Source organism: Podarcis tiliguerta (assembly GCF_965153285.1).
Source record: "Podarcis tiliguerta genome assembly, chromosome: 12".
In the NCBI taxonomy this organism is placed as follows: domain Eukaryota; kingdom Metazoa; phylum Chordata; class Lepidosauria; order Squamata; family Lacertidae; genus Podarcis; species Podarcis tiliguerta.
Genome location: NC_139545.1, coordinates 48,864,983 through 48,892,067, shown reverse-complemented (window position 1 = coordinate 48,892,067; position 27,085 = coordinate 48,864,983). Strand labels below are relative to the sequence as shown.

The 27,085-nt window shown below is 43.5% G+C and overlaps 1 protein-coding gene across 2 annotated transcripts; it reads left to right on the top strand.

Annotated features, from left to right (window-relative positions):
• Window positions 1-1,466: 1,466 nt before the first annotated feature.
• ACTR3B (actin related protein 3B) lies at window positions 1,467-27,085 on the top strand. 2 transcript variants are annotated; one of them, XM_083406680.1, is made up of 12 exons: window positions 1,467-1,895; window positions 7,689-7,744; window positions 8,209-8,333; window positions 9,424-9,534; window positions 9,865-9,960; window positions 12,427-12,534; window positions 14,249-14,392; window positions 15,554-15,727; window positions 17,309-17,401; window positions 23,527-23,652; window positions 25,003-25,086; window positions 26,077-27,085. In XM_083406680.1, the coding sequence occupies exons 1-12, from the start codon at window positions 1,852-1,854 to the stop codon at window positions 26,170-26,172; spliced, it is 1,257 nt and encodes a 418-aa protein (XP_083262806.1). In that variant the 5' UTR covers window positions 1,467-1,851; the 3' UTR covers window positions 26,173-27,085. The 2 variants fall into 2 exon arrangements, with proteins under 2 accessions (XP_083262806.1, XP_083262807.1); XM_083406681.1 differs by having other exon boundaries at window positions 1,593-1,895; window positions 26,081-27,085.

Sequence of the window (27,085 nt, the reverse complement as noted above, 5' to 3'; positions counted from 1 at the left end):
TAAATTGCATTTATACCACCTTTCATGGGAATTTGCCCCAGGTAATTCCTTATCAGACAGAATTTGAATTTGAAGTGATAGTGTGTTTGGAATTAAAAGTGTTTTCGAATTGGAGGTTCATTAGAAAATGAACCACCTTACTTAGGAAAGAACCCCCAATTGTGCACATTAAATATGTGTGCATCCACGCACATGTGCATTGCGCCAAACATGGAAATGACTCAAAAACATCATAAAGAGGGGTGGAGTGGGGGTGGGGGCGGAACAGAGTGTTTGCTGTCTTTTCCACTTGCGCTTCAAGTATATATGGTATCACTGGCACGTGTGGTGCCTCAGAAGGTAACTCTCATGTAATAGGGTCAAGTATGGTCAAGAAGAACGAGCAGTCACGCTCCCTTGATCCTTCTCTCCTTGTGCAAGAACAAACCCTGAGGAAAAAGCCCCAAAGCCTCCAGACCCCAACTCTCCTTCCCTGCTCCTGTTTATTTCTTAAAATAAGCATATCCAGCTCCAACCCCCACAAAAAAGGCTCTTAGAGCAGCTTACAAAAAAGAAGAAGATTGATATAAAAATTGGGGCTTGGCAAATGGATGGAGGCAGGATCACAAAGCAGAGTTCCCTCCCCTCCTTCCAAGGAAGGACAGACCCTGAACAAAAGTGTGCAGGAACGCGGTGCTTTTTTTTTTCTTAAAAAAATATAGGGGACCTCTTATTTTCCTACTTATATTGAAATACTGCCCCTCAATGAGGCCGAACTTAGATTCACAAATTGTTTAGGGGTATGTGTCCCCCTGCATCCCCTTGAAAAAAAGCACTATGGGAACCTTTAAGGACTTTTGACATTGCCCAACCCCCTTAGCCAAAGACCACCCCAAAATCATCATACATACATCATAGGAGGCGCAGATGTATGTACCGCAGAAATCCTGTCTGCCAGGATACCTGATAATAGTTGCTGATTGCATTACCTGGGCAGCCTGGCCATTTTCTTGTGATGATTAATTCTTTAGTTCCTGAATCCAAGTCACAGGCTCACCCTATTCACACACAAATACGCCCTTAAGACAGGATTTGTAAGTGAAAAGATAATGCCTCCCTTACTGCAGAGGAATATTTGAGGTCATTGGGAGAGTTAAAATGGCCTCAGGATTGCTATCCTGTACTGTTTCAGACACATGGTTTATATATTTACATATGTGCATTTATGAATATTTATTATATATTTGAGACCTTAGAATTTCTTATTACAAGGTAGGCCCTGCTTTCGGGCTTGCAATCTAAAAGCCATGACACAAGAGGAGAAAGGCATTGGTGGAGAGAGAAAAGCGGGAAGATGGCAGTTGGTTTGGTTGCCCAGATCGATGGGAACAGCCAGTATTACGGGTCATACTATATATATTCTCGTTTTTAATGTCACTTTATTTATAAACAAGAATAACAACAACACGAGGCACATTCCCCGCTGTTCGCCCCTGGGCTTCTCCCCGGGCACACCGGCCCTCTCCTCTCCTCTCCTCTCCCTCCAGCCTCAGCCGCGCCTGTTGCTAGGCGACCGCTGACACCAAGGGCAAAGGCCTAGCCTGGGCCACATCCCAAAATGGCCGCCGGGGGAGGCGGCGGCGACGGGTGGCTTTTGCGTCGCCTCGCTTAAAACCGCCGCGGCGGGTGCGGAGGAGCGGGGTGGGGGGTGGCGGCGGGAGAAGCGTGGGCCTTGGCGCAAGCGTGCTGCTGCTGCTGCTGCGGTCGCCGCTGTCAGGCTCGTCGGCTGCGGAGCGTTGCTGTGGCGGCGGCGGCTGCTGGTGCTGCTGCTGGTGGTGGGCGGCTTTCCCAGGCCCCTCCGCCTCCCCGAAAATGGGGAGCCACCTGCCGCCGTGCGTCGTGGACGGCGGCACCGGGTGAGTGAAGGCGGGCGCCGGCCTCAGGCGTTGCGCGGCGGCCCCAAACCCTCCTCTCCTTCGCCCCAGAATGGGCACCTTCTTTCGGAGAACTGGGGCGCCTTCTCCCCCAGAGGAGCCAGCCCCCTCCTTCCACCAGCAAGGCCCTTTCATATATAGCCCCCTTTCCTTAGCATGTTTTATTTCACCCCTAAAAAGACTCGCTGCCTCTCCTCTCGATCTCCTCTTTCCATCTCGGGGTTGCCCATGGCAGCCTCTCCCTGCCAGCATCTTCCCACCCCACCCTACCCCAAATACTGATACGGCTTAGTATTTGACCCCCTTCTCCCCAGGGTGGGGGTACGTGTTCTCATTGTCAACCCCCCAGCCCAAATTCCATCCTTGCCACAACCAGCTTTGCCTTTTCGTCTTTCTCTTCCACCCACTCAGGGATGCTTGCTGTTAGGCTAACCTCCTCCGGCATCTTCCCTTCCCCAAAGGATGTGAGATTTCTCTTGGTACCTCTTCTCCCCTTCCTGCCGCTATAGTGTCAAGTTTTAATGGCCTATTTATTCCTTGAAAACAGTTAGCCGAAAGAGATTAGTGAAGGGTTGCACCCCAGGGTCCCTTCGCTCTCCCTTCTATCCTTGATGCCTTCGGTGCCCTCTATTAATAAGTCATTTCGGCACATAAGCAGTATATAAATTTAAAAAGAATAATAGCTGCTTTGCTTTATCTCCTCTAGAAATGCCCCTTCATCTCCGCAGCTTTAAGAAGCAAGCTTCTGTCTAGGTTTCCTTCTTATGAACAGAGGTGCCAGGAGTCTGAAATCCTAAGGATTCTCTGTTCTCTGTTCTGCCCTTCCTGCTCTCTTGTCCTCCATTGCCAGTGCTTTCAAAGTGTCCAAAATGAACCCATAATACTTCTCCCCACCCCCGCCTCGCTAATTTGTGCCATCCTTGTTTTACACAAACAGCACACCCTCCCCTGAACCAGGGCTATCTCCAAAGCAACCAACCACCTTTCATTTTGTTCTCTCGTTTAATGGTGTATTACCTGGATTGACCTTCATCATGCTTTTGAGGCACCCTTAGCTCAGCACGCAGTCCATGGATTCTCTGCCTGCCATACCCACAATTTAGCATATTTAAAACGATTGCCTCTGTTGGGTTTCTGCCCTACTGTCATCCCTTTTGTTCCTCTGGTCCCTTGTGGATTTTCTCCCAGTTATATTATTTTGCCAGCTTTCCTACCTCTTAAACTCTTCCTCCAACCTCATATTTCATATATTTTGATATGACTTATTGTATATTCAGAAGATGTTGAGAATATGCTGGCATGTTGAGGCTCCCCACCACTTGGTCAGGTTTTGGAATTTGTTGAAGGAGTTCCTTGTAGGAAGCAGAAAGTGTTTTATATGTACAGTGTGATGATGTTATCCTTCCCTCTCTCCTCACCTGTTCCCTTATGCAAATGACAGGGTTAAATCACAAATTCATTTCAAAACCCATCTCTTAAGCCAGAATGTAAAGCCCTTGTACCCCACACAGTCCCCCACCCTCTGTTTTCTTGCTTAACCTCCTGTAGAAGAATTGGTGACTACAGAAGCTTTTGGTCGTACATGCTAAAGTATTTGATTCTCACATTGTGGTTTGGTCTATATAACCTTGAAATTTATCAGTGTTATAAGCCTGCAATTATCTATTCATTGAATACTTTTTGAAATGCATGTGCATACCTGCAGTTGTGTGCTACAGGTTGTATAAATCTTTGATTTACAAAAACTCTTGCAGCTTTCTTGTAAAAGGGGAAAAAATCAAGTTTTTAAACCCATATTGGTTTAAAAGAAAAGTAATGGTGGGGGAAGGTTAAAACCATAGGGCTGGATCTTTGTTAGTCACACTTGGTTCTAATTAAAATAAATGGCACTTAAATTGATCATGAAGCAGTTGTTACATTGATATTAAGGTGAAGGTGAACTCACTGCAGCTACTTTAGTCTGGAACTGACCCATGGAAGCAACAGGTGGAGGGGTGATAATTCCAGTAGTCACTGGGTAGGGGAATTTTTGACTTAGTATGGGTCTTATTTGTAGCACTTGGACATGTGCAGCTTGTCACTTTCTAGCGCTGCAGATGAGGATCTTCTTAAATTACCACCTCTCTGTACAACTGTTAAAAGGTGTGGTTTTTTTGGTATATGGTCACCAGATGAGCAACAATGTAGTTCTTCCTGTGTTTGGAGTAATATTTACCCAAGTTACAACCCTTCTTTTTGAAGTCCTCTCTTGCACATGCATCCCCAAATCCCACAACTACAAATTCTGCCAACACCCTCCTGAAAGCCCTGCCCAATTTATTCCACACACACTTCACATTTTGCAAGTGTATGATTGGCCAGGCTTTGCCAAGGAGGCAAACCCCTCTTAAGTCTGGCTGGCATGCTGGAGACCTGCCACTTTCCAGGTTTTCTGGCAAGTGCTGGCTGATCACCTAGAGTTCCTGGATTGCAGGATTCCTGGGTTGTAGCCAACAAATTTCTACTTGGAGTAGATCCTTGATAATTAATGGATGTAAGTTAAACATATCTATTCATTTTAGTTGGTCTGTTCTGAATTTGAGTAACACTGGATAGAACTCTCTTAGGAAGTGCACATGTGCCATATGGTAGGAATTGTATAGCAGTTGACCAGTGCTTTCTTGCCAAGACATTTGATTGATGTCACAGTCACAGATAAGCAAGTCCTAGTTGAGCAAGTAAGGCTGGAGTCTGTGTCAGTCTCCATCTGTTGCCAGGAGAGTAGGAAGCCCACAAAACATTGTGAAGATGATTAATTTTGACTGTATCTTCAGTATCCATATGGAATCAAGAAGTGATGCCAATAAAGGTTTGATGATAATGATGGAATCGAGAAAAAATAATTTAGGTGTACAGTAAATTGGATTTCCAATGCCAGGATGCCTGTGTTATCAACAACAACTGTTTTTATGATGGCCACTGTTAACCTAATTGTTGTTTTTCTGCATTTAATTTCCTTCTGACCTTATTGTTTACAACCTACTACAACCACTATACCTGCAACTCTAGGGAGCACTTCATGCATTGAAGTCCATTGAAACTTATGCCATGATAAATTTGTTAGACTTAAAGGTGCTGCAGGACTCTCTGCTGTTTCGTGTTATAGCAGGCTAACACAACTGCCCCTCTGGAAATTCAGCACCATGCTTCTAAACAGCAATGCCTCTTCCAATGCCCCTCCCTCACGGGCCATTGCATTTATTTTTAGACTTTCCTTTTTAAGTAACATGACCAATAAACGACTCTAACCAGGCTGCAAAAGTCTAGGAGAAAAAGGCTTGGATCTGTACTATTTTTAGTGCCCCCTCAGGGCTTGGATGTGCCCATAGAGCACTTGGCTTTTAGAGGACACAACACAAGCTACTTTTTAAACATTGCTCCTTTTGAAAGATTTGCCATGCAAAGTTTGGGGCTTGCAGTAACCAGTGCATGAACTACTGTAGCCAAGCTTTCCTGGTCCAGGAGCAGCTATAGTTGTATCGGGTGCACTGGTAAAAGGTGTTTCTAGCCACCGAGGCTTCTTGGGCCTCCAGTGATAAAGATTGATCCAGAAGCACACCCGGAGTGTAAACCTAGCCCTTCAGGGGGAGTGTAATCCCACCCAGGGTAGAGAGTTGACCAGTGTCTCAGACATGGAAACCACTCACCCATAGTGGCTCCATTTTACCAGCATTCAAGCTCAGCTTGTTTTCCCAAATCTATCCTGCCAATGCTTCCAGGCACCTGTCCAGGGACTTCACGGCCTCTCCCGACTCAAGATGTTACAGAGAAATAAAGCTGAGTGTTATCAGCATATGGATGGCTCCTGGCCCAAAAATTCCTAATGGCCACTCCCAGTGGCTTCATATACATATTAGCTAGCACTGGATATAATAAGATAGTGCCCTCTAGACACCCCAACTAAGCAGTCCAGATGCGGACCCTTTAGATTGCAGGCATGGGTGTATGCTAAGAGCACATGCATGTGTTTAATTAGTAGAACCCAAAATGATTTTAGCAATTGCTTGATCCTTTGATTAATAATCACTTATCCTGTATCTCATTCCCAGGTCATGATTTGAATTTTTTTTATTTTACTGCATTTCTTCTGCCTAAACGAATTGTCTGCCAGGTTCTGCTCCTCTTTCAGTTGTATAAATCATCTCTCTCTCTGACAAGTTTCCCTAGCGATCAGTTTACATGCCCCTGATTTCACATGGTCAGAATGATCTATATTAAGATTGTTTGGAATGACATGTGCCTTGATGTTGAAGTCAAACTGCATTTCATATTAACTGTTAGTTTCAGCAGTGTAAGGTCTCCTTGGGAGTCTTATAACTTTGTACTGTTGAGGCCTTGCTGCATTTGGATTAAGGGTGTGCCCCAAAACATACATGCCTGGGGAACAATTCCCACTGAAATTGGTGGGACTTATTTCTAGGAAAGCATGCTCAGGACTCTGCTGTAAATTAAGACAACTTCTCAAAAGTGGAGATATATTATTATTGTTATTTATTCATTTTCTATGCTGCCTTTCATCTGAAGATCACAAGGTGGTTTAGAATATAAAAAGAAAAAAATAATGCCCGCTCGACATAATTGTTTAATTAACCAAAGGCCTGGAAGAAGAGGAATGATTGCCTGGCAACCTTGGGAGGGCATTCTACAAGCAGGGGGCCACTGCAGAAAAGACCCATTCTCATGTCACCTTCCAGACCTTGCATGGAGGAGGCATGTGAAGGAGGGCCTCAGATGATGATGGCAAGGTCTGGGTCGGTTCATATGAGGAGAGGCAGTCCTTGAGGGGTTGTGTTCCTGAGGCATTTAAGGCTGTATAAGTCAAAACCAGCATTTTCAATTGGGCCTGGAAATGAATTGGCAGCCAGTGCAATTGGGCCAGAATTGGCATGATTCCCCCACTTTCAGATCACCCTCTTCCTGCCCTGTTGAGAAAACAAGTCACTCTAGTGTGTGCCTTGCATTGAGCAAGAGACATGTCAGGACAGCCCCATGGTTATCATGGGAGCCATGAAGTCCTAAGCCACCCCAGGACCAGTCGCTTCAGCATGGATGTTGAAGTCCCCCCAAACCAGCAGTCTGTGAGTCCTCAGTGATGCCTCCAAGACCAGCTCTGTCAGCTCAGGTTGGGAGACTGCTGGGCAGCGAGGTGGGTGGTAAACCAGCAGAATCTCTAATCTGTCCTGATTGCCCAGTGTCAGAAACACACAGTGCAGATCCCCCTACAACTTGACAGAGACCATGGAGAGAGAGTTTCTATAGACAACAGCAGCTCCCCTTCCCTGGCCCTCAAGTTGGCCCTGATGCTGCCCTGAGTACACCATAGACCAGAGCTTTCCAAACTTTTCATGTTGGTGACACACTTTTTAGACATGCATTATTTCATGACATGGCAATTCAATTTTACTAGCATTTTATGAGAGGCATAGCGGTCCTTGATGGGGTCCTCAGATTGTCTCTTGAAGAACAGGGTTAAAACTGTAGCCTGGTGAAATGGTTACTGGTTTTTACCTGGTTGAAGGGACCTATCCTTGCTTTGCCAGCCAACTTACAGACTTTCAGGGAATATACCTCATCACCTTTGGCTACCAAGCGAGTTGTTAAAACACAAGGCTAGTCCAAACACTAAGTGTTGTGTGAGTCACTAATTATACAGTACTTTGTGTAGCACATTTGTATAACAGCAGCTTTGTTGTTCCACAATACGCATTTGAAGACTGGTTCACTTTCTTGTTTTAGGTATACAAAACTGGGTTATGCAGGGAATACAGAACCACAATTCATTATCCCATCATGTAAGTAATTTTTACGCTTCATTATAAAATATGTGCTAATTGATGAAGAGAGGCGACTGCTTTTCAGCTCTCTAGCTCAGCTTTCTTTGGGTGGAGTACATTTTGCTCTTTTTTGAGAAATGGTATTTACTACACTACTGTGCTTGGCTAGTGGATAACTGAAGAGAAAAGCTTGCTTTCCTTCTTTGCCAGGTCCAGCCCCCATTAGACCAGTTTCTGGTTGCTATGACAAGTCCTGTTTCCTGCCTATCTCCATTGTGTTGCTGCCAGGGATCTGCCTTAGCAGACAAGGGACTTCCTCTTTACCTGACACCATGGATACAACTTGAATAATCTTCCAGTCCATTTATATGCTGAATTGCAGATGCCACCTGGCTGTGAAATTGTACATATTTGGCTAGGATTTTAGAGTTTAGAAAAGGGTGGTGTTAATGGGATGGCGTCTTGTAATTCTTTTAATGTAGGTATTGCAATAAGAGAATCGGCAAAAGTTGGTGACCAAGCACAGAGGAGGCTTACCCAAGGAATTGATGATCTAGACTTTTTCATTGGAGATGAAGCCGTAGATAAACCTACCTATGCTACAAAGGTAAGGCTGGAGTAAAAAATGAAGCACCCTTCAAACAAAAGAAAGAAAGAAAAGAAAGGAAGAAAGAAGCTGTGGGGTAGGCTGATCTTTGCTCTTGCAAGATGTAGCTCTGCAGGCTGTTGCAAGATGTAGCTCAGTTCAGTTCAGTGAGGACACATGTTTTTAACCAATCTGATTCCACAATACTTCTTTTATGGATGTGTTGTTAAGATGTAGCAACCTCAGAGTGTATGACCAATGCACAGAGGGTATGACCAATGCACAGAGAAGAATTGGGTATTTGAGAGTTCTGATTTGATTATCCTTTACCACGCAAAAGTATCTTGCTCCTTTAATTACCTCCACTCTTCCTCTTTTGCTGCCCTATATGCTTGAAGCCCTTCCTAGTACTTGGTGCCTCTTTCCTTCAAATCTCTCTTTAAAACCTGTGAAGTCTTTAGCTTAACCCTTAGTCCTTACTTCCTTTTCATTTCAATCAAGGTTATGTGTACATATGTATTTGTCCCCTGTTACCCTTGCCTTTCTCTTTACTTCTCTCTTCTCTCTCCCGCTGTTGCAGCCTAGACTGCAAGCTCCTTGCATATGTGACTCCATAAGCCATGGCACTGTGTCTACATGTTTTCTTCAAGTTTATGTTGGCTTTCTCCTGATCGGGCAGAGGCCAAGCATTGCAAGGGTTCTTCCCTTCCCATGCTGCATCTCCTGTCCTGGTACTGTTGCCTTTATGACTGCTGTCTGAGTTAAGGTGTTGCAAAGGACTTTGAGAGCACTCTCACTTGGTGTATGTAGGGCCTGACAAGGTCAGAGCACACACTGCCTTGACAGTTTCATATTATTTGCCAACTGAAAGCCATTGAATGATGATGTGTACACAGAACATGGCATGCAAAGGGACTCTTCCCTTCAGCATTTCAGTGTCAGGCATGACTTGTTTTTCTTATTTGGAAGCCAATTGGGCCCTGCTCATGATGAGTTCCTTGTGTACAGCGTGTCTGCTGGATCGAGACAACAGAATATAAACCTACTCATGTTATGCAAAAGGGACATGCTTTTCAGTAGTGTGATATTTTTCCATTTACCTTTGCTTCAGTGGCCTATACGACATGGTATTGTGGAAGACTGGGATCTTATGGAAAGATTCATGGAGCAGGTTATTTTTAAATATCTTCGAGCTGAACCAGAAGATCACTACTTCTTGATGGTAAGAGGAACAGGCCAAAGGTTTGCCATTCTTAAATGTATGTTTTACAACTTTTTTAAAAACTGGGGAATAGTTAGTCCCATGTTCTCTTATGTCAGTATTCCTCATCTTCTCCCCTGTGGATGTTTTGGACTGCATTGTCTCTGATGGGGCTGAATAGCATTGCAGTACAAACATCTAGAAGGCACCAGGTTGGGGAAGGCTGTCTTAGATTCACATATCTTTATAAAAACAGGGCTGCTAAACACACACACACACACACACACACACACACACACAGTGTCAATTCCAGTTATGCTTTTATAACTTAATAATATCTTTTAAAAACAGACTGAGCCACCACTGAATACTCCTGAGAACAGAGAATACCTCGCGGAAATCATGTTTGAATCTTTTAACGTGCCAGGACTTTACATTGCGGTTCAGGTAAACAGCGAATCTCTCTAACAGTGAACAATATCTTCGCAGAATAAAGTATGGACATCTCTGCGCGTATTACCTAAATTAAGGGTTTTTAGAGTGTGACGGTTGCTTTAATTTGGAGGTGAAAACCTTTGTTAGATGTGATGAAATCCATATTTATTTATTTAGTGCTTTTTTATCTATTGTTCAGCCAAAAAGGCTTCTTACAAAAAGCACCTTACAAACAATAAGTGAGAAACGATATATTTGCAGCCTGTAGGTTTGCAATTTAAAGGATGGAAAATCAAAGGAATGAGGAGGGAAGATGAGCAAGCAAACTCAAGCACCAGTTCTTAAAATTATGATGTTTTTATAATGATCAGCTTAAATGGAAACACTTGAGGGGAGAGGAGGAGCCAAATGTGGTTTGATGGGTCTCTCAGCTGAACCAGTGGAGTGGATCCTGTGGCCTCACCTCTCCATCTAATGTGGCTAGGAAGAGTGCCAGCTAAAGGATAGCTAGTGAGGGAGAGAAGGGAGCAAACAGATCATTTGTTAAACTGAAGGTGAACAGGACCAATAGAGCATTCCTGTATCTGTTTTGTACATGAACTACCTTTTTATGTGGATTTTAATGCATGCTATGTTCCTGCTAGGGATGCGGGTGGTGCTGTGGGTTAAACCATGGAGCCTAGGGCTTGCCAATCAGAAGGTTGGCGGTTCGAATCCCCGCGACGGGGTGAGCTCCTGTTGTTTGGTCCCAGCTCCTGCCAACCTAGCAGTTCGAAAGCACAAAGTGCAAGTAGATAAATAGGTACTGCTCCGGCGGGAAGGTAAACGGCGTTTCCGTGTGCTGCTCTGGTTCACCAGAAGCGGCTTAGTCATGCTGGCCACATGACCCGGAAGCTGTCTGCGGACAAATGCCGGCTCCCATGGCCAATAAAGCGAGATGAGCGCCGCAACTCCAGAGTCGGTCACGACTGGACCTTATGGTCAGGGACCCCTTTACCTTTACCTATGTTCCTGCTATTTACCTCTGATTTTGCTACAACTCAATCTAGATGTTCTTGTTTTACTTATGTTTGTGGAAAGTGATTGATAAAAACACTTTAAGCTCTAAACTTTTCATTTCAATAAGCTACATCTAATGGTACTGGGACAGACTTTTCTTAGAAGTGGCATAATATGAAGTCTCTCTCTCTCTCTCTCTCTCTCTCTCTCTCTCTCTCTCTCTCTCTCTCCCCCCTCCTCTCCCAGGTGGCCCAGCAGGCAACCTTTCTGCATGCTTTATATAGCAGATGGAGATTTTATTTCTTTTAGATAAGACTTAACTCCTTCCCAATGTTTAAAGTTCTTAACATATTGCTGTCTTGGCAATCCCTTTAACAGGCTGTTTAACACTGGCATTATTATCCCCGTATGTTTTCCCACATCAGTAGCAGCCTGTGTTGTGGCTCCACCACAACACCAGTGTCCTTGTGGCTTCTGAACACAGCGTGGCACTAGTGCTTACCAGAAAGGGAAATGCAAGGTGCAGGGAGCTTGGTGCTGGGCAGATATATAAGTGCTGGATTAGCTCTGGTGCACCACACAATGCTGAGCTCCCTGTGCCTTGTCCCTTCCCCTCATGCTGTGTTCGGAAGCCAGGAGATCTGGGGTACCTCACCTTCACTGCCGCATGGGCCACTGCTGCCCCACATGCTTGTTTTTTTGTTAGTTTGTTATGTTAATAGCACCTATGGGGAATCCTGGGCAGATGTTGGACTGTGGCAGAGGGGCTAAGGAGGGAAAGTTGCTGGTTAGCTCAGTTGGTTAGAGTGTGGTGCTGATAATACCAAGATCACGGGTTTGATCACTGTATGGGTTCATATCCTGCATTGCTGGGAGTTGGACTAGATCAGGCTTCCTCAGCCTTAGCCCTCCAGATGTTTTGGCCTACAACTCCCATGATCCCTAGCTAGCAGGACCAGTGGTCAGGGATGATGGGAATTGTAGTCTCGAAACATCTGGAGGGCCAAGGTTGAGGAAGCCTGGACTAGATAATCCATGGGGTCCTTTCTAACTCTATGGTTCTATCATTTTATCATCTCTTTATGACGTCACTTCTCTTCCCACCCCACCACAGTGGAAGAAACTGGCCTCTTGAAAGTTGCTACTTGCATCTTGAATGAAGCCACTGTTGCCGCCAATACAAGCTTTCCTTGAACCTCAAATAGTAGTTTTAGCTGTTCAGGCTTTCACTCTATTTACATAACAAAAAAGCACATGTGAATTGCATTCATGCAATTATCATGGCGGCTGGTTTGACCCTCAGGCTAACTCTTGGCTTAAGCTGGATTTGAACGGAAGGCTTCCTGTTTCATAGCTCAAGTTCCTAGCAGCTCTTAGGTTTCTAGTTTTTAATCTGTTAGTTCTCAATTTGGCTGGAAACTTGGGTGGTGGTTTTATGGCTGCTGAATGGTTGCGGTTGTAATCTTTTACCCTGTGCAGGCCGTGTTGGCTTTAGCTGCATCTTGGACTTCACGGCAAGTTGGGGAACGTACTTTAACTGGAACTGTTGTTGACAGTGGTGATGGTGTGACCCATGTCATTCCAGTGGTAAGTAGTATATGTGTTCTGCATCATGTATATTCAATATTATGTGCTTTTCTTACCACAGCTGAAAAGCACAGGCATATTATTATGTGAATTTCTGAAATAATAAGGAAGGGAATTTATTAAATCAACACGTTTAACATTTAGTATCAGAATGTGGTAGACACACACTGATTTGATCTCAAATAAGACCATGCTTTTAAGTGAAGCATGTGAAGATCTTGCTTGCCTTTTGAAAATAAGGACATATAAAAACGGTGTTGTGTAGGAAAAACTAAATTGTCCAGGATCTCAGAATCTATACATTAAGTCAAAGAACCCAAATGAAATTTTGATTCCTGTTTCTTGAACAAAAAACTCTTGTTTTATTGTAAACCACTTTGAAAGTCCATTCAGATTTACAAGTAGTATGTGTTTAAAATGCAATACAAGTGGTATTGTATTTAAAAGATTTATATCCTGCTTTGGAAGAGTCCTCAGTGTAGCTTCCACTTAAAATTAAATAGCACGTACCATAAAATCTAAGATACAATAAAGATGACAAATAAAACAGCAGACAGCACATTAAACCAAAGCCAACACAGAAAGGTGGGGGAAAAATTTTCAACACATGCCAAATGCTTGGAGAAATAAAACCCTCCCTTAGGGTGGGGGTTTCATTGTCTGGATATTGCAACCAAAAAAGCCTTGTCCTGTGTCCCCCACATGCCTTTGAAGGTGTCAAGCATTGAGAAGGGCCTTGAATGTTGAACGCAGTGGTGGGGCAGATTCATGTGGTAGGATGTGATCCTTCAACTATCCTAGTCCCAAACTGTTCAGGGCTTCGTAGGTAATAACTGGCATTTTGAATTGCAGCTGGAAATGAGCAGGACATTATGCAAAGCTTGACTAATGTGCTCTTCAAAGAGGGCTCCATCTGTGGAAGCCCAAAAAGGGCATCTCGTTTTGCCCCAGCTGTAGTTTCTGAACGCTTTTCAAAGGCAGGCTCATGAAGAAGAGTGCTTTGCAGTAATTTCTAGTGCAGTATGGCAAGGTGGTGACGTGGATGAAAGAAAAGGGCAAAATCCCCACTGGGACCATGCAAACCTTTGGGTGCATGAAAAGTAGCTTTTTGGATCCCTGCCCAGGTTGATTAAAATAGCTGCTTCTCCCTTAGGGTATGCTTTCAACTGTGCTTCTGTCACTGCAGCTTAATTCTTTTGGGACCCTGAAGAAGCTAAACTTCCATTTAGAGCATGAAAGTAAGAACTGGTTCACACAACTGTTTTGCTTGAACCAGGGCCCTTCTTATTTCCACCCCATTTTATACTATGCACTTGGCAAATGGGTTGTCTTAAGCATTTCTCATGAGTACATATTTTGCATGCCTGACTATTATGCTTTAGGCGACAGCAGTGCCAAATGGTGGCTTATTGTAGCAGGTGGCATCTCAGGGACTGGTTTGCTGTGGGCCCAGTGCAATCCAAGTTGAGGGAGAAAAAAGTTAGTCACCTGCAAGAGATGTTGTAGGAACTGCAAGAGAGGTTGTAGTTGCTTGATACCAACTTACTTGGGAGTCAGTCCCAATGAACTAAATTGGGCTTATGTCTAATCGACTTATGTATAGGATTGTGCTATAGGTATGGTTTCTCTTGAGCTATAAACGCTAGATAGCAGCAACTGTTTGAACATGTTGCTATGGATCTACTACTCATAACTCCTTTTTCTCCTTCTATAGGCAGAAGGTTATGTAATTGGCAGTTGCATCAAACACATCCCCATTGCAGGTAGAGATATTACATATTTCATTCAACAGCTCCTAAGGGAGAGGGAGGTGGGAATTCCACCCGAACAATCATTGGAGACAGCTAAAGCCATAAAGGTAAACACTTTTGTGAAACTAACCAGCCTGTCCAGAAACAGATTGCCAGTGAATCATTGAAATATAACAACTTTGTTATTCCCCCTGCCCCATCTTTTCTCAGTTGTTTATTACTAGTGGCTGTGTTCTGTGATTGTTGCAGCACAGCGGTGCCATGCATAGACAGCTAGTTACAGTTTTTGGGACCTGGGGAAAGGAAGTAAGAAGGATAATCTCCTGTAATCTTGCACATACTCTTGTCCCTTTGTGTCCTATAAAGGAGGGGGTTGATGGGGAAAATATGTTGTGAAAGGGAAACTAGGGTAGCGGTGACTGTGAAAGCAAGAAGAGGTGAAACTCAAAACTGGTGCAGAGTCGAGACTTTTATTAAACTAATTTCAAAAGCCCCAAACTTTTTATTTGGCAATCATTTCTTCCTCTGAGGCAATGGTTCTATATGTTCTGTTTCAACAAGGTGTCCTCAGAGTTCTGGTCCTCTTCTTCCTTATAACAGAAAGGGATAGATAGTGCATATTGACAACCAGAGCAAAGCCAGCCAGCTAGATCTGTCCCGCTTGCCAGGCATAGGGAAGGGCACCAACTTCAGTGGCATAAGCCCCTTGGCTATCCAATCACATGAGATGATTGCAGGCATGCCTGCAAGCAATTCGTGTGAGCTATGTTTGTCTCTGCATTGGCTACGCATGGGAATTGCTTCTGGCCATAATTGCCTGCAGGAGCTGATGTTCCTGGCGACATAGAAAGATCATATTTTGAGTAAACAGGCAGTCTGATATGCTGCAGTTCTACTTTTTTTACTTGTGCTTATTATGGGTGTCAAGGGGTTCAGACCCTGAATTTTGGTTCAGATGGCAAACCCTCCCACAGGTGTTTCCCATATAGCTGTTTTGCAAGGAATATTCTCTCTCTTCGGCTGCAGATCAGCCAGAGAGGAGAGTGCTTCTTTATAAGCACAGAGGGCCATTTGCTCACAAGCAGTTGATTGTAGCATTTTTAAGACAGATTCCTACTGATTTGGATGCTGCTTTGTCTCTTCTCAATTGCATGCCTAAGGCCACAGATGTACACTTAATTGGGAATGAGACCTTATTGCACTCAGATGGCCTATCCCTTTAATTCAATAAAATAATTGTGTTTCTTCATCTTTGTATTTCTTCATAGGAAAAGTACTGTTATATTTGTCCAGACATAGTGAAGGAATTTGCCAAGTATGATACAGATCCACGCAAGTGGATAAAGCAATATACAGGCATCAATTCAATCAACAAAAATAAATTTATCATAGATGTTGGTTATGAAAGGTTCCTTGGGCCAGAAATCTTCTTTCATCCAGAGGTAAGAGTCTGCTGTAGTAGTGCATGTTGTTGGCATCCATCTTTCTCGAGAGACAATGGAGTGTGCCTCAGGGGGTGAAGACAGGCCACTGTGGCACTGGAGTGAGCTCTCTGGGACACACGCCAGGGCAGTGTGTATGGAGGTCCTGGGCTGCCCAGATGACAAGACCCTCCTCTCAGAGAAAGCAATGCGTTTGGCACCATCTTGACTGCAGGAGTTGCTGGAAGGAGGCGTACAAGGCGCCATCCAAGCACCTTAGGGACTCCACTCCGGATTTGTGTAGGGTCAACTCCTTATCCTTTTCTTTTCCTGAAGATACCCTGCAAGGCGTAAGAGGTTATGATCAGAGCTTTCCTTCTCCTAGATGGACTCCCTTCCCAGGTTGACGAGCCCCATCTGCCCCTCACGTCCCTCTATAGTATGTGCAGAAACCTGCCTTCTTGTCTGTTAGACCCACTATTGGTCTTGTCTGCTCAATCCACCGGAGTGTGTCTTTGCATGCAGGGGAGGCCCCTGATTCACTGAGGGTTTGAGGCCCATCAGCTACCCTTACCTGGTTTAACCGGCCAGTCAAAAGGTGTTTCCAGTGTGTGTCCACTGTCACATGCTGACAGCGTCTAAGAGCCACAGGTGGACAGACTACCCCAGAAGGAGCATGATGTATCCCCCGCCAGAGGTACTGCCCCTCCTCTAAGACTCTATACAACAACAATAATATTAAAAGTAATAATTCTACTAGTCATATTAGGAAGGAATGTAATGGCACTTCTTGTGAGAGAGCACCACCTTGTGGCTGAATCATAGTAAGATGCATTAGAATTAAATGTACACACACAGCTGTTATTAACAGTTCTCTTTGCTTTCTAGTTTAGGGGAACTTACCATGTAACACTGGTAACACGAGGGAGTTAGCCCTTAATCTCCTGCAGTCTCTATACTGAGAACAACTAGGAATGGGTATTAAGTGTTGTATAAGCCATGGAAGAAGCACTTCTTCCATGATATGATATTAACATATTATGTTAACTTATAACTGTTGCAGATAAGTTTGTGGTGGCTGCACTGATGCCAATGTATTACAGAAGTTACTTGTTGCTCCCCTGTGTTATTACAAAATTGTTTTTGTACTGAGTTGGGTTTTTTTAATGCATTCCTGCTTTCTTTGTTGAAAGCTGCTTTGAGCATGATTTTTTCATGTGTGGAAAACGACATACAAACAAAGTGAATGAAAATGAAAAAAAGAAAGAAAGTTAACACCCACTGATTATCTGTGGGACAAACTGGTGGTAGACAAATGGTATTAATTACTACTGTGGCTGCACGTGTGAGGTTTAAGTAGTAAGGAGGTGCTATTACCAATGTCAACTTGAGCTGTCTTTTGGGTGGATCTGATGAAGTAGGCCGTTGTCTGCAAAAGGACCTTGTCAGTCTTCATTGTGGCACAGCACTCTGAGACGTTTCTCGTTGCAATGGGCTAACAAAGTCCTCTAAACTATGTCTCTTTAGCCTTTTCACCGCAGCCTTGCTTGTGTGTGCATATAATGACCCCATCACCTGTGTTTCTACTTACATTTCTTTTAGTTTGCCAATCCAGACTTTATGGAATCCATTTCAAATGTCGTCGATGACGTTGTACAGAACTGCCCCATTGATGTTCGGCGCCCTTTATATAAGGTACAGTTTGGGGGGGCTTGTCTTTTTTGGGGGAGGGGGTAACTTAATGCATGTTCATTTGGTCTCCCAGATATTGTTGGACGCCATCAGCCCCATCCAGTATGGCCAGTGGTCATCAGTCATGGGAGGGAACTCTAATCCAGCACCATCTGGAGGACCATGGTTGTGTTGGGATACTGCCAGGGAGACAAAGTCCATCATGACTCCACGTCGTCTCCGGACGTCCATTGATCTCCCGTAGACACGCAGTATCAGCAATTAGCGACACGAGCTCCAGAAATAGCTTGCCACATTCCAGAGCCGTGCATGCTCTATCAGCAGATAAAGCACACAGCGAAAGATGCACTCAGGAGAGCATTATTTACAAGTTTATTTAGCGTTGGTCAGAACAAAGAAAAACATGACTGCCTGCTTCAGTGTCTCCGGCAGAGAGAGAAACGAAAACAAAGACACAACATAAACATCCTGTGAAACAGGAAAATACGCAGGCTGTGACACAAACATCCTGCACCCTTTTAAGGTGGAACGGAAATATCCTAACAGGTTGAGCCACCTCTGACATAGATTCAGAGGAGCCTCTGTAAAGCGTATTATGTGTACAAATCCCAAAACGAATGAACAAAGAGTGAAAGCAGTTTTATAAGTGACAGAAGCCCTTAATCCTTTAATATCTAAGAGCAGTGGTCATGTCTTGCTGGTGTGATAGATTGGCAGTACAAGTAATATTAACCAACTGCAATCCCTAGAAGTTGATTGTGTTATTATTGTTTATTACGTTCGTATACCACTCATCATCTAAAGATCACATGGCGGGAGAAATCATCTCGCAGATCCTGACTTATTCCAAAGGTGATAACCATAGTTTTCTGTTTGGATAAAACAGAAAATTATGGTTCCTTGGAGAACTCATTCTGTTGATGTGCCCTGCAGGAAGAGGAGAGCAGGGAATGCATATTTGGGCTTATTAAGCTGCAATACAGTGGTGCCTCGCAAGACGAAATTAATTCGTTCTGCGAGTTTTTTCGTCTTGTGAATTTTTCGTCTTGCGAAGCACGGTTTCCCATAGGAAATGCATTGACGGTTTCCCATAGGAATGCATTGACGGTTTTAAGAAAAAGGCGCAAGACGTTTTCGTTTTGCGAAGCAAGCCCATAGGGAAATTCGTCTTGCAAAGCAACTCAAAAAACAAAAAACTCTTTCGTCTTGCGAGTTTTTCGTCTTGCGAGGCATTCGTCTTGCGAGGTACCACTGTATAATCATCCAAATGCAGCCAGGGGTGGGAATTGGGGAAAACTTGAACTTTGAGAGGCACTTCCTGCATTTATTTCCCTTAAAATAGGTAAGAACGTTGGTGAAAAGTTCCTGAAGGTTTGTGTAGACATAAAGTGAGAATGAGTGCTTTTGATAGGTTTGACTTCCACAGGCTGGTTCTCAAGCTATTCATTAGCATGATAATACTAGACTGATGACTTTCATCAGAATGTCCTTAGTGTGGCAAGATCTGGCATTTGCCATGTAAACATACCTTTCGAGAAACTTAGTAAATAGCAGACACTTCAGACATACACCGTCTGTGGAGATTCTGCTTCAGTAATGACTGTAGATGGATCCCTCTCCCCTCCGTGAATTTTTCTGTAATAGGTTTTGAAAGCCACCTAATCTGGTAGCCAGCTTTTGTTTGTGAATTCTCTCCTGTACCTAACCCCATTGATGTTTGTGGATTGTATAAGCTAATTATGTGTAGGTTGAAGATGCAGCCCTTAGCTTGTCTGGCTATTCATGCATTAATGATGCCAGTTTCTGGGTGTTATTTGGCTACTTCCCTAGATGTGTCTAAAGAATTGAAGGAAAATAAGCTGGGAGGCAACCCTGAGAGAAAAGAACTGAAGGAAAATGGGAGCCTTATTGTCATGTGGATTCTCTGAGAAGAAATTGATTGTTAGCACTCTGGTAATAACAAAGAGTGCTGCTCCATCCCTGCTGGCTCCTTCCTTTTTGTATTTCTAGGGTATGTTAGTAATTTAAATGCTAAACACTGTTTTTGGGAGTCCCACTGCACTCTCCATAGCAGGGAGCCTAGCTGAAGTCTGCTTTTATTAATTTCTGTCTTTCCGTTGGTTTCTCTTTCTTAAATCTTTTCCAACTGGGATTAAATTACTTAGATCTTCCCCGGAGTGCTCCATATTTCCCCCTGTTATGCTGCTTTCTGAGCATCAGTCAATGTTCTCTTACACTCAGCTGACAAAATTGTGCTCTTTTCAACATGGCTGGCCATGTGAGGCAGTAATCAAAGATGATCACCTCCGTTCTGCATTTCAGAGTGTTCCAGCTCTCCCCAATCGTACAGGGTTCTAATCACCCTCATTTTGGGTACTTTCTTATCTTTTAAAAATAAAATTAAAATTGCACAATTTAAATAGTATTTTATTTTGGAATTGTAGCTGATTGTAATAGAACAAGGGAGGTTGAACATTAAAGGAAACATATGGATGAAAATCCATTGTTTCTAAAAATGAAATTTAAGTGATCAAATACTATTATAGTTGGTGACTGATACAATTTTGAAACACACCATGGGTGTATCTATGCTCTGTAACTTTGCACTGCTTGAAATACAGCAGATGGGACATGTGCGATGGGCCTGCTCAGCGTTGGTGTCTGGGTTTCTTTTTGTTAGAAGATCAGCAATTTTTACCTTTGAGTTCCTTAAAAGCTCTCAAGTGGATGCCATTTGGATGCAGTGATTTTTCAAATTTCAATTTGTCAGTAAGGCCTAGAACTTTGTCTCTTGTCATAACCGTTTGCCTCAGTTCCTCCGATTCCCTTCCTGAGAAAGTTAGTTCAGGCACAGGGATCTGTTGTATGTCTTCCACTGTGAAGACAGATTGGAAGAATTCAGCTTCTCTGAAATCTCCTTTTCCTCCTTTTGATTCCCTTTTTGTCCAAAAGTACAGCCACCTCCCTAGCAGAATTCAAGCTTCTCATTATGTATTAAAACATTTTGTTAGTGGTGGCCTTATTTTTTTCGTGGTGTGCTCTTCTAATTTAAATGCTGTATTGTCTGCTTCCTTTTTTTTTGCCAGAGTTTTATGTTCCTTTTTGTTCGGAAGATGGAAGCCTTTTTTCCTCAACTAGCTTTCTTCACTCTGCCCATTAGCCATGCTGGCATCCTCTTGCTCTCAGTGGTAACTTTCTTGAGCTGCAGTATGCATGCTAGCTGAGCTTCTATTGTTGTTGTTTTGACACTCACTCACCCAACACCATTCTGGAGAGATTTGATCTTATTCCTATTCTTTTTGCCAACTTCACTTTTTCACCAAGTTCCTCTGTTTTGGGAAGTTTTCCTTTTCTAAAGTCCAAATGTGATGGAAATCAATTTGGAAATTTGGAATTTGGAAAGGGAATCAAAAGGAGGAAAAGAAGATTTCAGAGAAGCTGAATTCTTCCAATCTGTCTTCACAGTGGAAGACATACAACAGATCCCTGTGCCTGAACTAACTTTCTCAGGAAGGGACTTAAATAGCTCTATTGTCTTCCTGGACAAAAGGCAGTCTGCTAGGGCTGGGCGATACCTGGTTTTCAACATTACGATATACCACCAGCTAAATATCACAATGGGGACGTGGGTGGCACTGTGGGTTAAACCACAGAGCCTAGGACTTGCTGATCAGAAGGTCGCGGTTCGCATCCCCACGACAGGGTGAGCTCCCGTTGCTTGGTCCCTGCTCCTGCCAACCTAGCTGTTCGAAAGCGCATCAAAGTGCAAGTAGATAAATAGGTACCATTCCAATGGGAAGGTAAACGGTGTTTCCGTGCGCTGCTCTGGTTCTCCAGAAGCGGCTTAGTCATGCTGGCCACATGACCCGGAAGCTGTACGCCAGCTCCCTCAGCCAATAAAGCGAGATGAACCCCAGAGTCGGGCACGACTGGACCTAATGGTCAGGAGTCCCTTTACCTTTAAATATCACAATATCAATATTGTGATATATATCTGTGGCAGCAGAGGGCCTTGCTGAGTCTCCCAGCGGCAACAGAGTGTCCCGCCATACCTCCCCGCAGCAGTGGAGGGTGTGCCGCGCTTCCCCGCAGCAGCCGAGGACCTTGACGAGGCTCCCTGCGGCGATGGAAGGCCTTAAAATGCAAGGAAGTAGTAGATTTAATAAAAACTTTAAATAAACTTCCATATAATATATTTAATATATTTTCAGCTATTTTTAAAAGTAGTTTAAGTGATTTACTAGTCACTGGTATATTGCCTTATTGAAACACTTACCATGTTGTTATTTCAGTACCGGTATTCAATGATACAGCGATTTATCACAAAGCCCTACTGTCTGCTGGATAAAAACAAAGGTCCTAAGCTGTGAAGGCTGATTAAAGAAATGCCTTCAAACCATTAAGGCTGTTCAAAGATGTTAGCTTAAAAACTGACCGTGATAGATAGGTGGCACTGTCTGATCAACATGACATACCTGGCTGCACTGCCTAATAATTAAATATGGTATTTCTTTTCATTACAACTGGAGTTTATTTTCAGAAGCTGCCCTTGGTTCATGGTAGGACTATACTTACTTGAATGTTCTTGTGCAGCACAGTGAAAACTGCAGAATATAGATTGCAGCATGCAAGGTGCTGAAATGATAGCAGGGTAGCTCAACTTCTTTTGCTTATATGAAAGTGGGTCAGCACAAGGGGGAGAGTGAGGAATAATGAAGATTCAGGTGCAGACAGACTCTCATCATTAGGTCACAATACTTATACATTCTGTACTTTTTAGAGCACTTAAAAAAAAATGCCACTAAGACTCATGGCACTCAAAAGTCAGAGTCTGTCCAAGAAGATACAGGTTGTTGCTACGGGAGACCCAAGTGCCTTCCTCTCTCCCCCAGTCATATGTATTTTAAGAATAAGGAAAGCATGCAGGAGATACAAGACTTCAAGATACATAAACAAAGTTTTGGAAGAACTGGGCATGGAGGAAGAGGTTAATTTCCTTCGTAATAATAATAATTTATTATTTATACCCCGCCCATCTGGCTAGGTTAGCCACTCTGGGCGGCTTCCAACCGAATATTAAAAACAATACAGCATAAAACATTAAAAACTTCCCTAAGCAGGGCTGCCTTCAGTTGTCTTTTAAAAGTAAAATAGTTGTTTATTGCCTTGACATCTGCTGGGAGGGCGTTCCACAGGGCAGGCGCCACTACTGAGAAGGCCCTCTGCCTGGTTCCCTGTAACCTCAGTTCTTGCAGCGAGGGAACTGCCAGAAGGCCCTCAGAGCTGGACCTCAGTGTCCAGGCTGAAAGATGGGGGTGGAGACGCTCCTTCAGGTATACAGGACCGAGGCCGTTCCTGAGCCCAAATCACCCCATGTATGAGATAAGCCAACAAGAGGCAGTAATGGCCACCGACTTGGATGGCTTTTAAAAAAGGATTATACCAATTACTTGAGGGTAATTCTGTCAATGACTACAAGCCGTGATAGAGGCTATGCTCTGCCTCCAGGGACCTTGGAGGTGGAATTTCTTTTGTATACCAGTTGCTGGAAACTTCAGGAGGGGAGATTGCTCTTGTGCTTCTGTCCTGCTGGTGGGTTGGTCAACGTGAGCACAGGATGCTGGACTAGATGGGCCAGTTTGAACCACCCCTTCAGTCCTGCTATATACCTTTAAAAGCCACCTATGCTGTTGCATTAATGTTGCTGCTTTTAGTTGACCCTGCATGTTTTTCTGTGCCTATTCAGGCAGGGCAGGTCTGTCTTAGGTCTTTCAGGATTGCAATCCCTTTCTTCGTGTTTATTTTCAAAGTCTCTCTGTGTTGTTAAGGCTAAGGGCAGATTTACATAACCCCAAAACAGCCTTGAGCGCATTGTAAACTTGCAGCATTTTATAGTTGCTAGCTTGGTAAGCTGGTTGTCTGCTTATGGCTACACAGTAGCTTATGGTCACTGGCATGATCAGTTTTCCGAATGACCAAATGTAACGTGGCTTTAGCATATTTGTGTCCTGTTCTTCCTCCAGTGGCAGTGCACATGGCGCTTTATCTCAGAATTGCCATGTGCTCAGCGCTGCTCCTGGGTCATATAGCCTAAAGGGCAAAAACTGTTCCATTTCTTTGCCCTATAGAATGTGGTTCTTTCAGGAGGATCCACGATGTTCAGGGATTTTGGGCGCCGGCTGCAGAGAGACTTGAAGAGGGTCGTAGATGCTCGACTGAAAACCAGCGAAGAGCTCAGTGGTGGTCGGATAAAGGTAAACGGGTTTTACTGTCTATTAAATGCCTGAACGAGCAAAGCAAGTGCACATGTAGCTCTGTTAATGAGGCCTTTAAATCAGATGACATTTTTACTAGAGTACTAAAAGCATCTAGTGAAGCCAAAGCCCAGACCTGAGATGCTGCAGCAAAGGGGAGATGGCTTTAACTGGCTCTAGCACTTGAGGAGGTGATGTGATGAGCACTGCTTCTGACTGTTTCTGGATTTTTCCCAATCCAAAGGAATCGCAACATTCAGAAGGCCTCTAGAATTTTCTTTTCTTTTCTTTTCTTTTCTTTTCTTTTCTTTTCTTTTCTTTTCTGGAAACATTTTTATTGTTTGAACAACAAAAACAGAACAATAACATGATAAATACAATAATACAAAGAAATACAAAAATAGTCCCCATATCCAATAACTAATAGTCCACTCATCCTCACGGGTCTCTCCACAGTGTGCCATGGGTGACCAAAACAAGTGCTATATTCGAAGAATTTCAAGCCTGCTGCAAAAAGCCATACCAATTACCTGTAAAGTCATCCTCCTTAGTGTTTGCACTTTGTTAATTTCTCTAAGAAATCAACATGCCTCATATAACTACGCCATTCCATTATACTTCCTCTCTTATACCACCAATTATTCGCCATCACCAGGAGAAACATAATTTTTTTTATATATGGAGGATCTTGTTTCTGACCATCATATATATTCAGCAGTGCCAGATATAGCTTTGCTTCTTTGCCCCCCCCCAAGCATTTTAGCTCATTCCTCCAATATCTGTTCTCTAGAGTTTCCATTTTGCCACAACTGCAAGGTGTTGCTGGTTCATAACTGAACTAGGTCTCTTCAGCAGTTGGAGGTGCTGATATGAAAATTTAGACCTGCAAAATGGAACCACAGTGTAGAAATGATAGAAGCAGGGATATACTTCTGCATTTCCTTGTCCATTTCCCTCTGGACTGTAGATGACAATGCTGTGATTATAGCATCCTTTTGCAAGAAGGTGGGGTGCGTGGGTGGGGAGCTGAGAATGTGTTTTGAGGTGCTTGGATCTGGCATGTGCCAACTATGCAGGAGAGGAGGTAGAAGCTGTTTGAAGCACTGGGGACTTGCAACAGGTGTGGGCCCCAGACAGGGCAAGCTGCATGAATGCTGGATAAGTAATCTGTACCAGCCTCAGTACATCTGTTTGTCTCTGCATAGCTGGACATTCAGAATTCTCCTTCCCTTCTCTCATAGCAACTATCTGGGATCAAGGTACAGTTGCTGCTCTGACCAGGTTCAGTTAATCAAGGTCATGCTGTGTTTTGATGATATACTGAACTGCTGGTTGTGTTTGCTTTTACAGCCCAAACCTGTTGAAGTTCAAGTGATAAGTCACCATATGCAGCGCTATGCAGTCTGGTTTGGAGGATCAATGCTTGCATCAACAGTATGTCTCTTATGAAAACACTTTGTCATAGAATAACATTACTGGAAAATAATTGGAGGCCATCTCCTCCAATCCCATGCACGGTGGCATAATTCTCCTTAGATAAAGGAGAATTATTAGAAGATTAACTTTCGTTTGGTGTTCTTTCCATTGCTGGGTATTGTTTTATTTTGCATTATCATATGGAGCTCTACTGTCTTCTGTTTCAGGGGTAGCCAACATGGTTTCCTCCAAATGTTGTTTGACTTCAAGTCCCATCAGCTCTAGCTAGCATGACCAATAGTCAAGGGTTGTGGGAGTTTTACTCCAAAAACGTTTGGAGGGCACCACTTTTTATTTTCTGTTTTGTTTAATTTTGCAGGCTAGATCTGAAATTTTACATTCATATTTACTCATTATGGCATAATTTGTGGTGAATTGTAGGAAGGTATGCTTTGACCTCTCCTGAATTGTATTGTATTATTAAGTAATAATAATTACTGTTGAGGGTAGCAATGCATTTTGGAGTGTTTGTGTATATGTATGCCTGAAAGCAAGACAATTGGCCACTGTTGTTTCCGCAGTCCAATCTCTCTGCTACTATCACTGTTTCCAATCCAATATCCAAGAGGGGAATAAGAGTACAGTGGAACCTTGGTTGTTGAACGTAATCCGTTCCGGAAGAGGTTCGACTTCCGAAACGTTCGACAACCGAGATACAATGGGCGGTCAGCAATTTAAATGGAGAAAATGGAGAAACGTGCCTCAGAAGCCGTCCGACTTCCAAGGCATGTTTGGAAATGGAAGCATTCACTTCTGAGTTTTCGGCGTTCGGGTTCCGAACCATCCGGCTTCCGAGACGCTCCAAAACCGAGGTTCCACTGTACATTGATTAACCTTCTTTTGCACTTACCACACTTGTTTCGTACTTGCTTTGTTGTATGCTTTGTTATTAATCTTGGTTTGTTTGCTTCTTCATATGCACCTCGTTTTCTCTGTTTGTTTTCTCAGTCAGAGTTCTTTGAAGTATGTCACACCAAGAAAGATTATGAGGAATACGGTCCTGGTATTTGCCGCCACAATCCTGTCTTTGGAGTTATGTCTTAATTCGCGTCGTGTGGTGGTGCCTGCTCTTGTGTCTAATGGAGATCCTTTTGCTGGCGAGGAGAAGAAAGCACTTTGTGTAAATATTAGAACACAAGTGTCAATGTTCGCTTGCCTTGGGGAGGAAGACTTCAGTCCTACCGTGTGCAGTGGAATCATGCATTGCAATGAAATGGACAACCCAGAACATTTTGAACAAAAGTCACACGTATGCTGACGATTTGAGACTCTCCTCAGCATTAGCTTCTAGACCTAAGGGGCAGCTCCTGTTTGGAGATGGTGGAAACAGGAATTGCAGGGATAAACAGAGGCCAAGAAAAAAGAAGAAGCCAAAATTGCTTTAAAACTTCTGGAACAGGGAAGAGTGCTCAAAAGTTTCCTGCATTGATCTCAGCCCTGCAGCCCAATATATAAGGAGGAGATTAAATGCTTGAAAATTACCCCTTCAATTTCCGTGGGTCCTCTTGAGACTTCATGGTCTTCCCTGAACCGATGAGATTGTAAAATGGGGCCTTAGTTTGTAGAAAAATTAAAAGTACTGTAACCTTGCAATACAAATGTTTTATTTCGGAGAATTTTGTATTTTACAACAATTATTGGGTGGGTTTTCTGAGTGAGCACAAAGAACTAGCGATGCATGAGGATTGTGGGAATGCTGCCACTTTCTGGTTGAGGCATAGAGTGCCTTGGTGAAGCAAGAAGCCAACCCAGTAGGGCTCTCTCTGAGTATGTAAGTGTGTTTTTGAAAATGGTACTGCTTTTTATGTGAGTGAGATGGATTTTTAAGCCTCCGAAAGTAATGTATGAGATTTATTACTGCTATTTATTTAATTCGTGTTTTCTTTTTTTTTAATTTGGGGACTAGTGAGTAGTAGTTGGCTACTGATCAAATAAAAGCTGTGAACATGGTCACACA

Excerpts from the sequence above, each read along its gene's own strand:
- ACTR3B (XM_083406681.1), top strand. The coding sequence starts at position 1,852 with ATGGGGAGCCACCTGCCGCCGTGCGTCGTGGACGGCGGCACCGG. Across the intron at positions 9,535-9,864 it reads AAGATCACTACTTCTTGATG|ACTGAGCCACCACTGAATAC; the intron begins GTAAGAGGAACA and ends TTTTAAAAACAG. Across the intron at positions 23,653-25,002 it reads TCAGTGGTGGTCGGATAAAG|CCCAAACCTGTTGAAGTTCA; the intron begins GTAAACGGGTTT and ends TTGCTTTTACAG.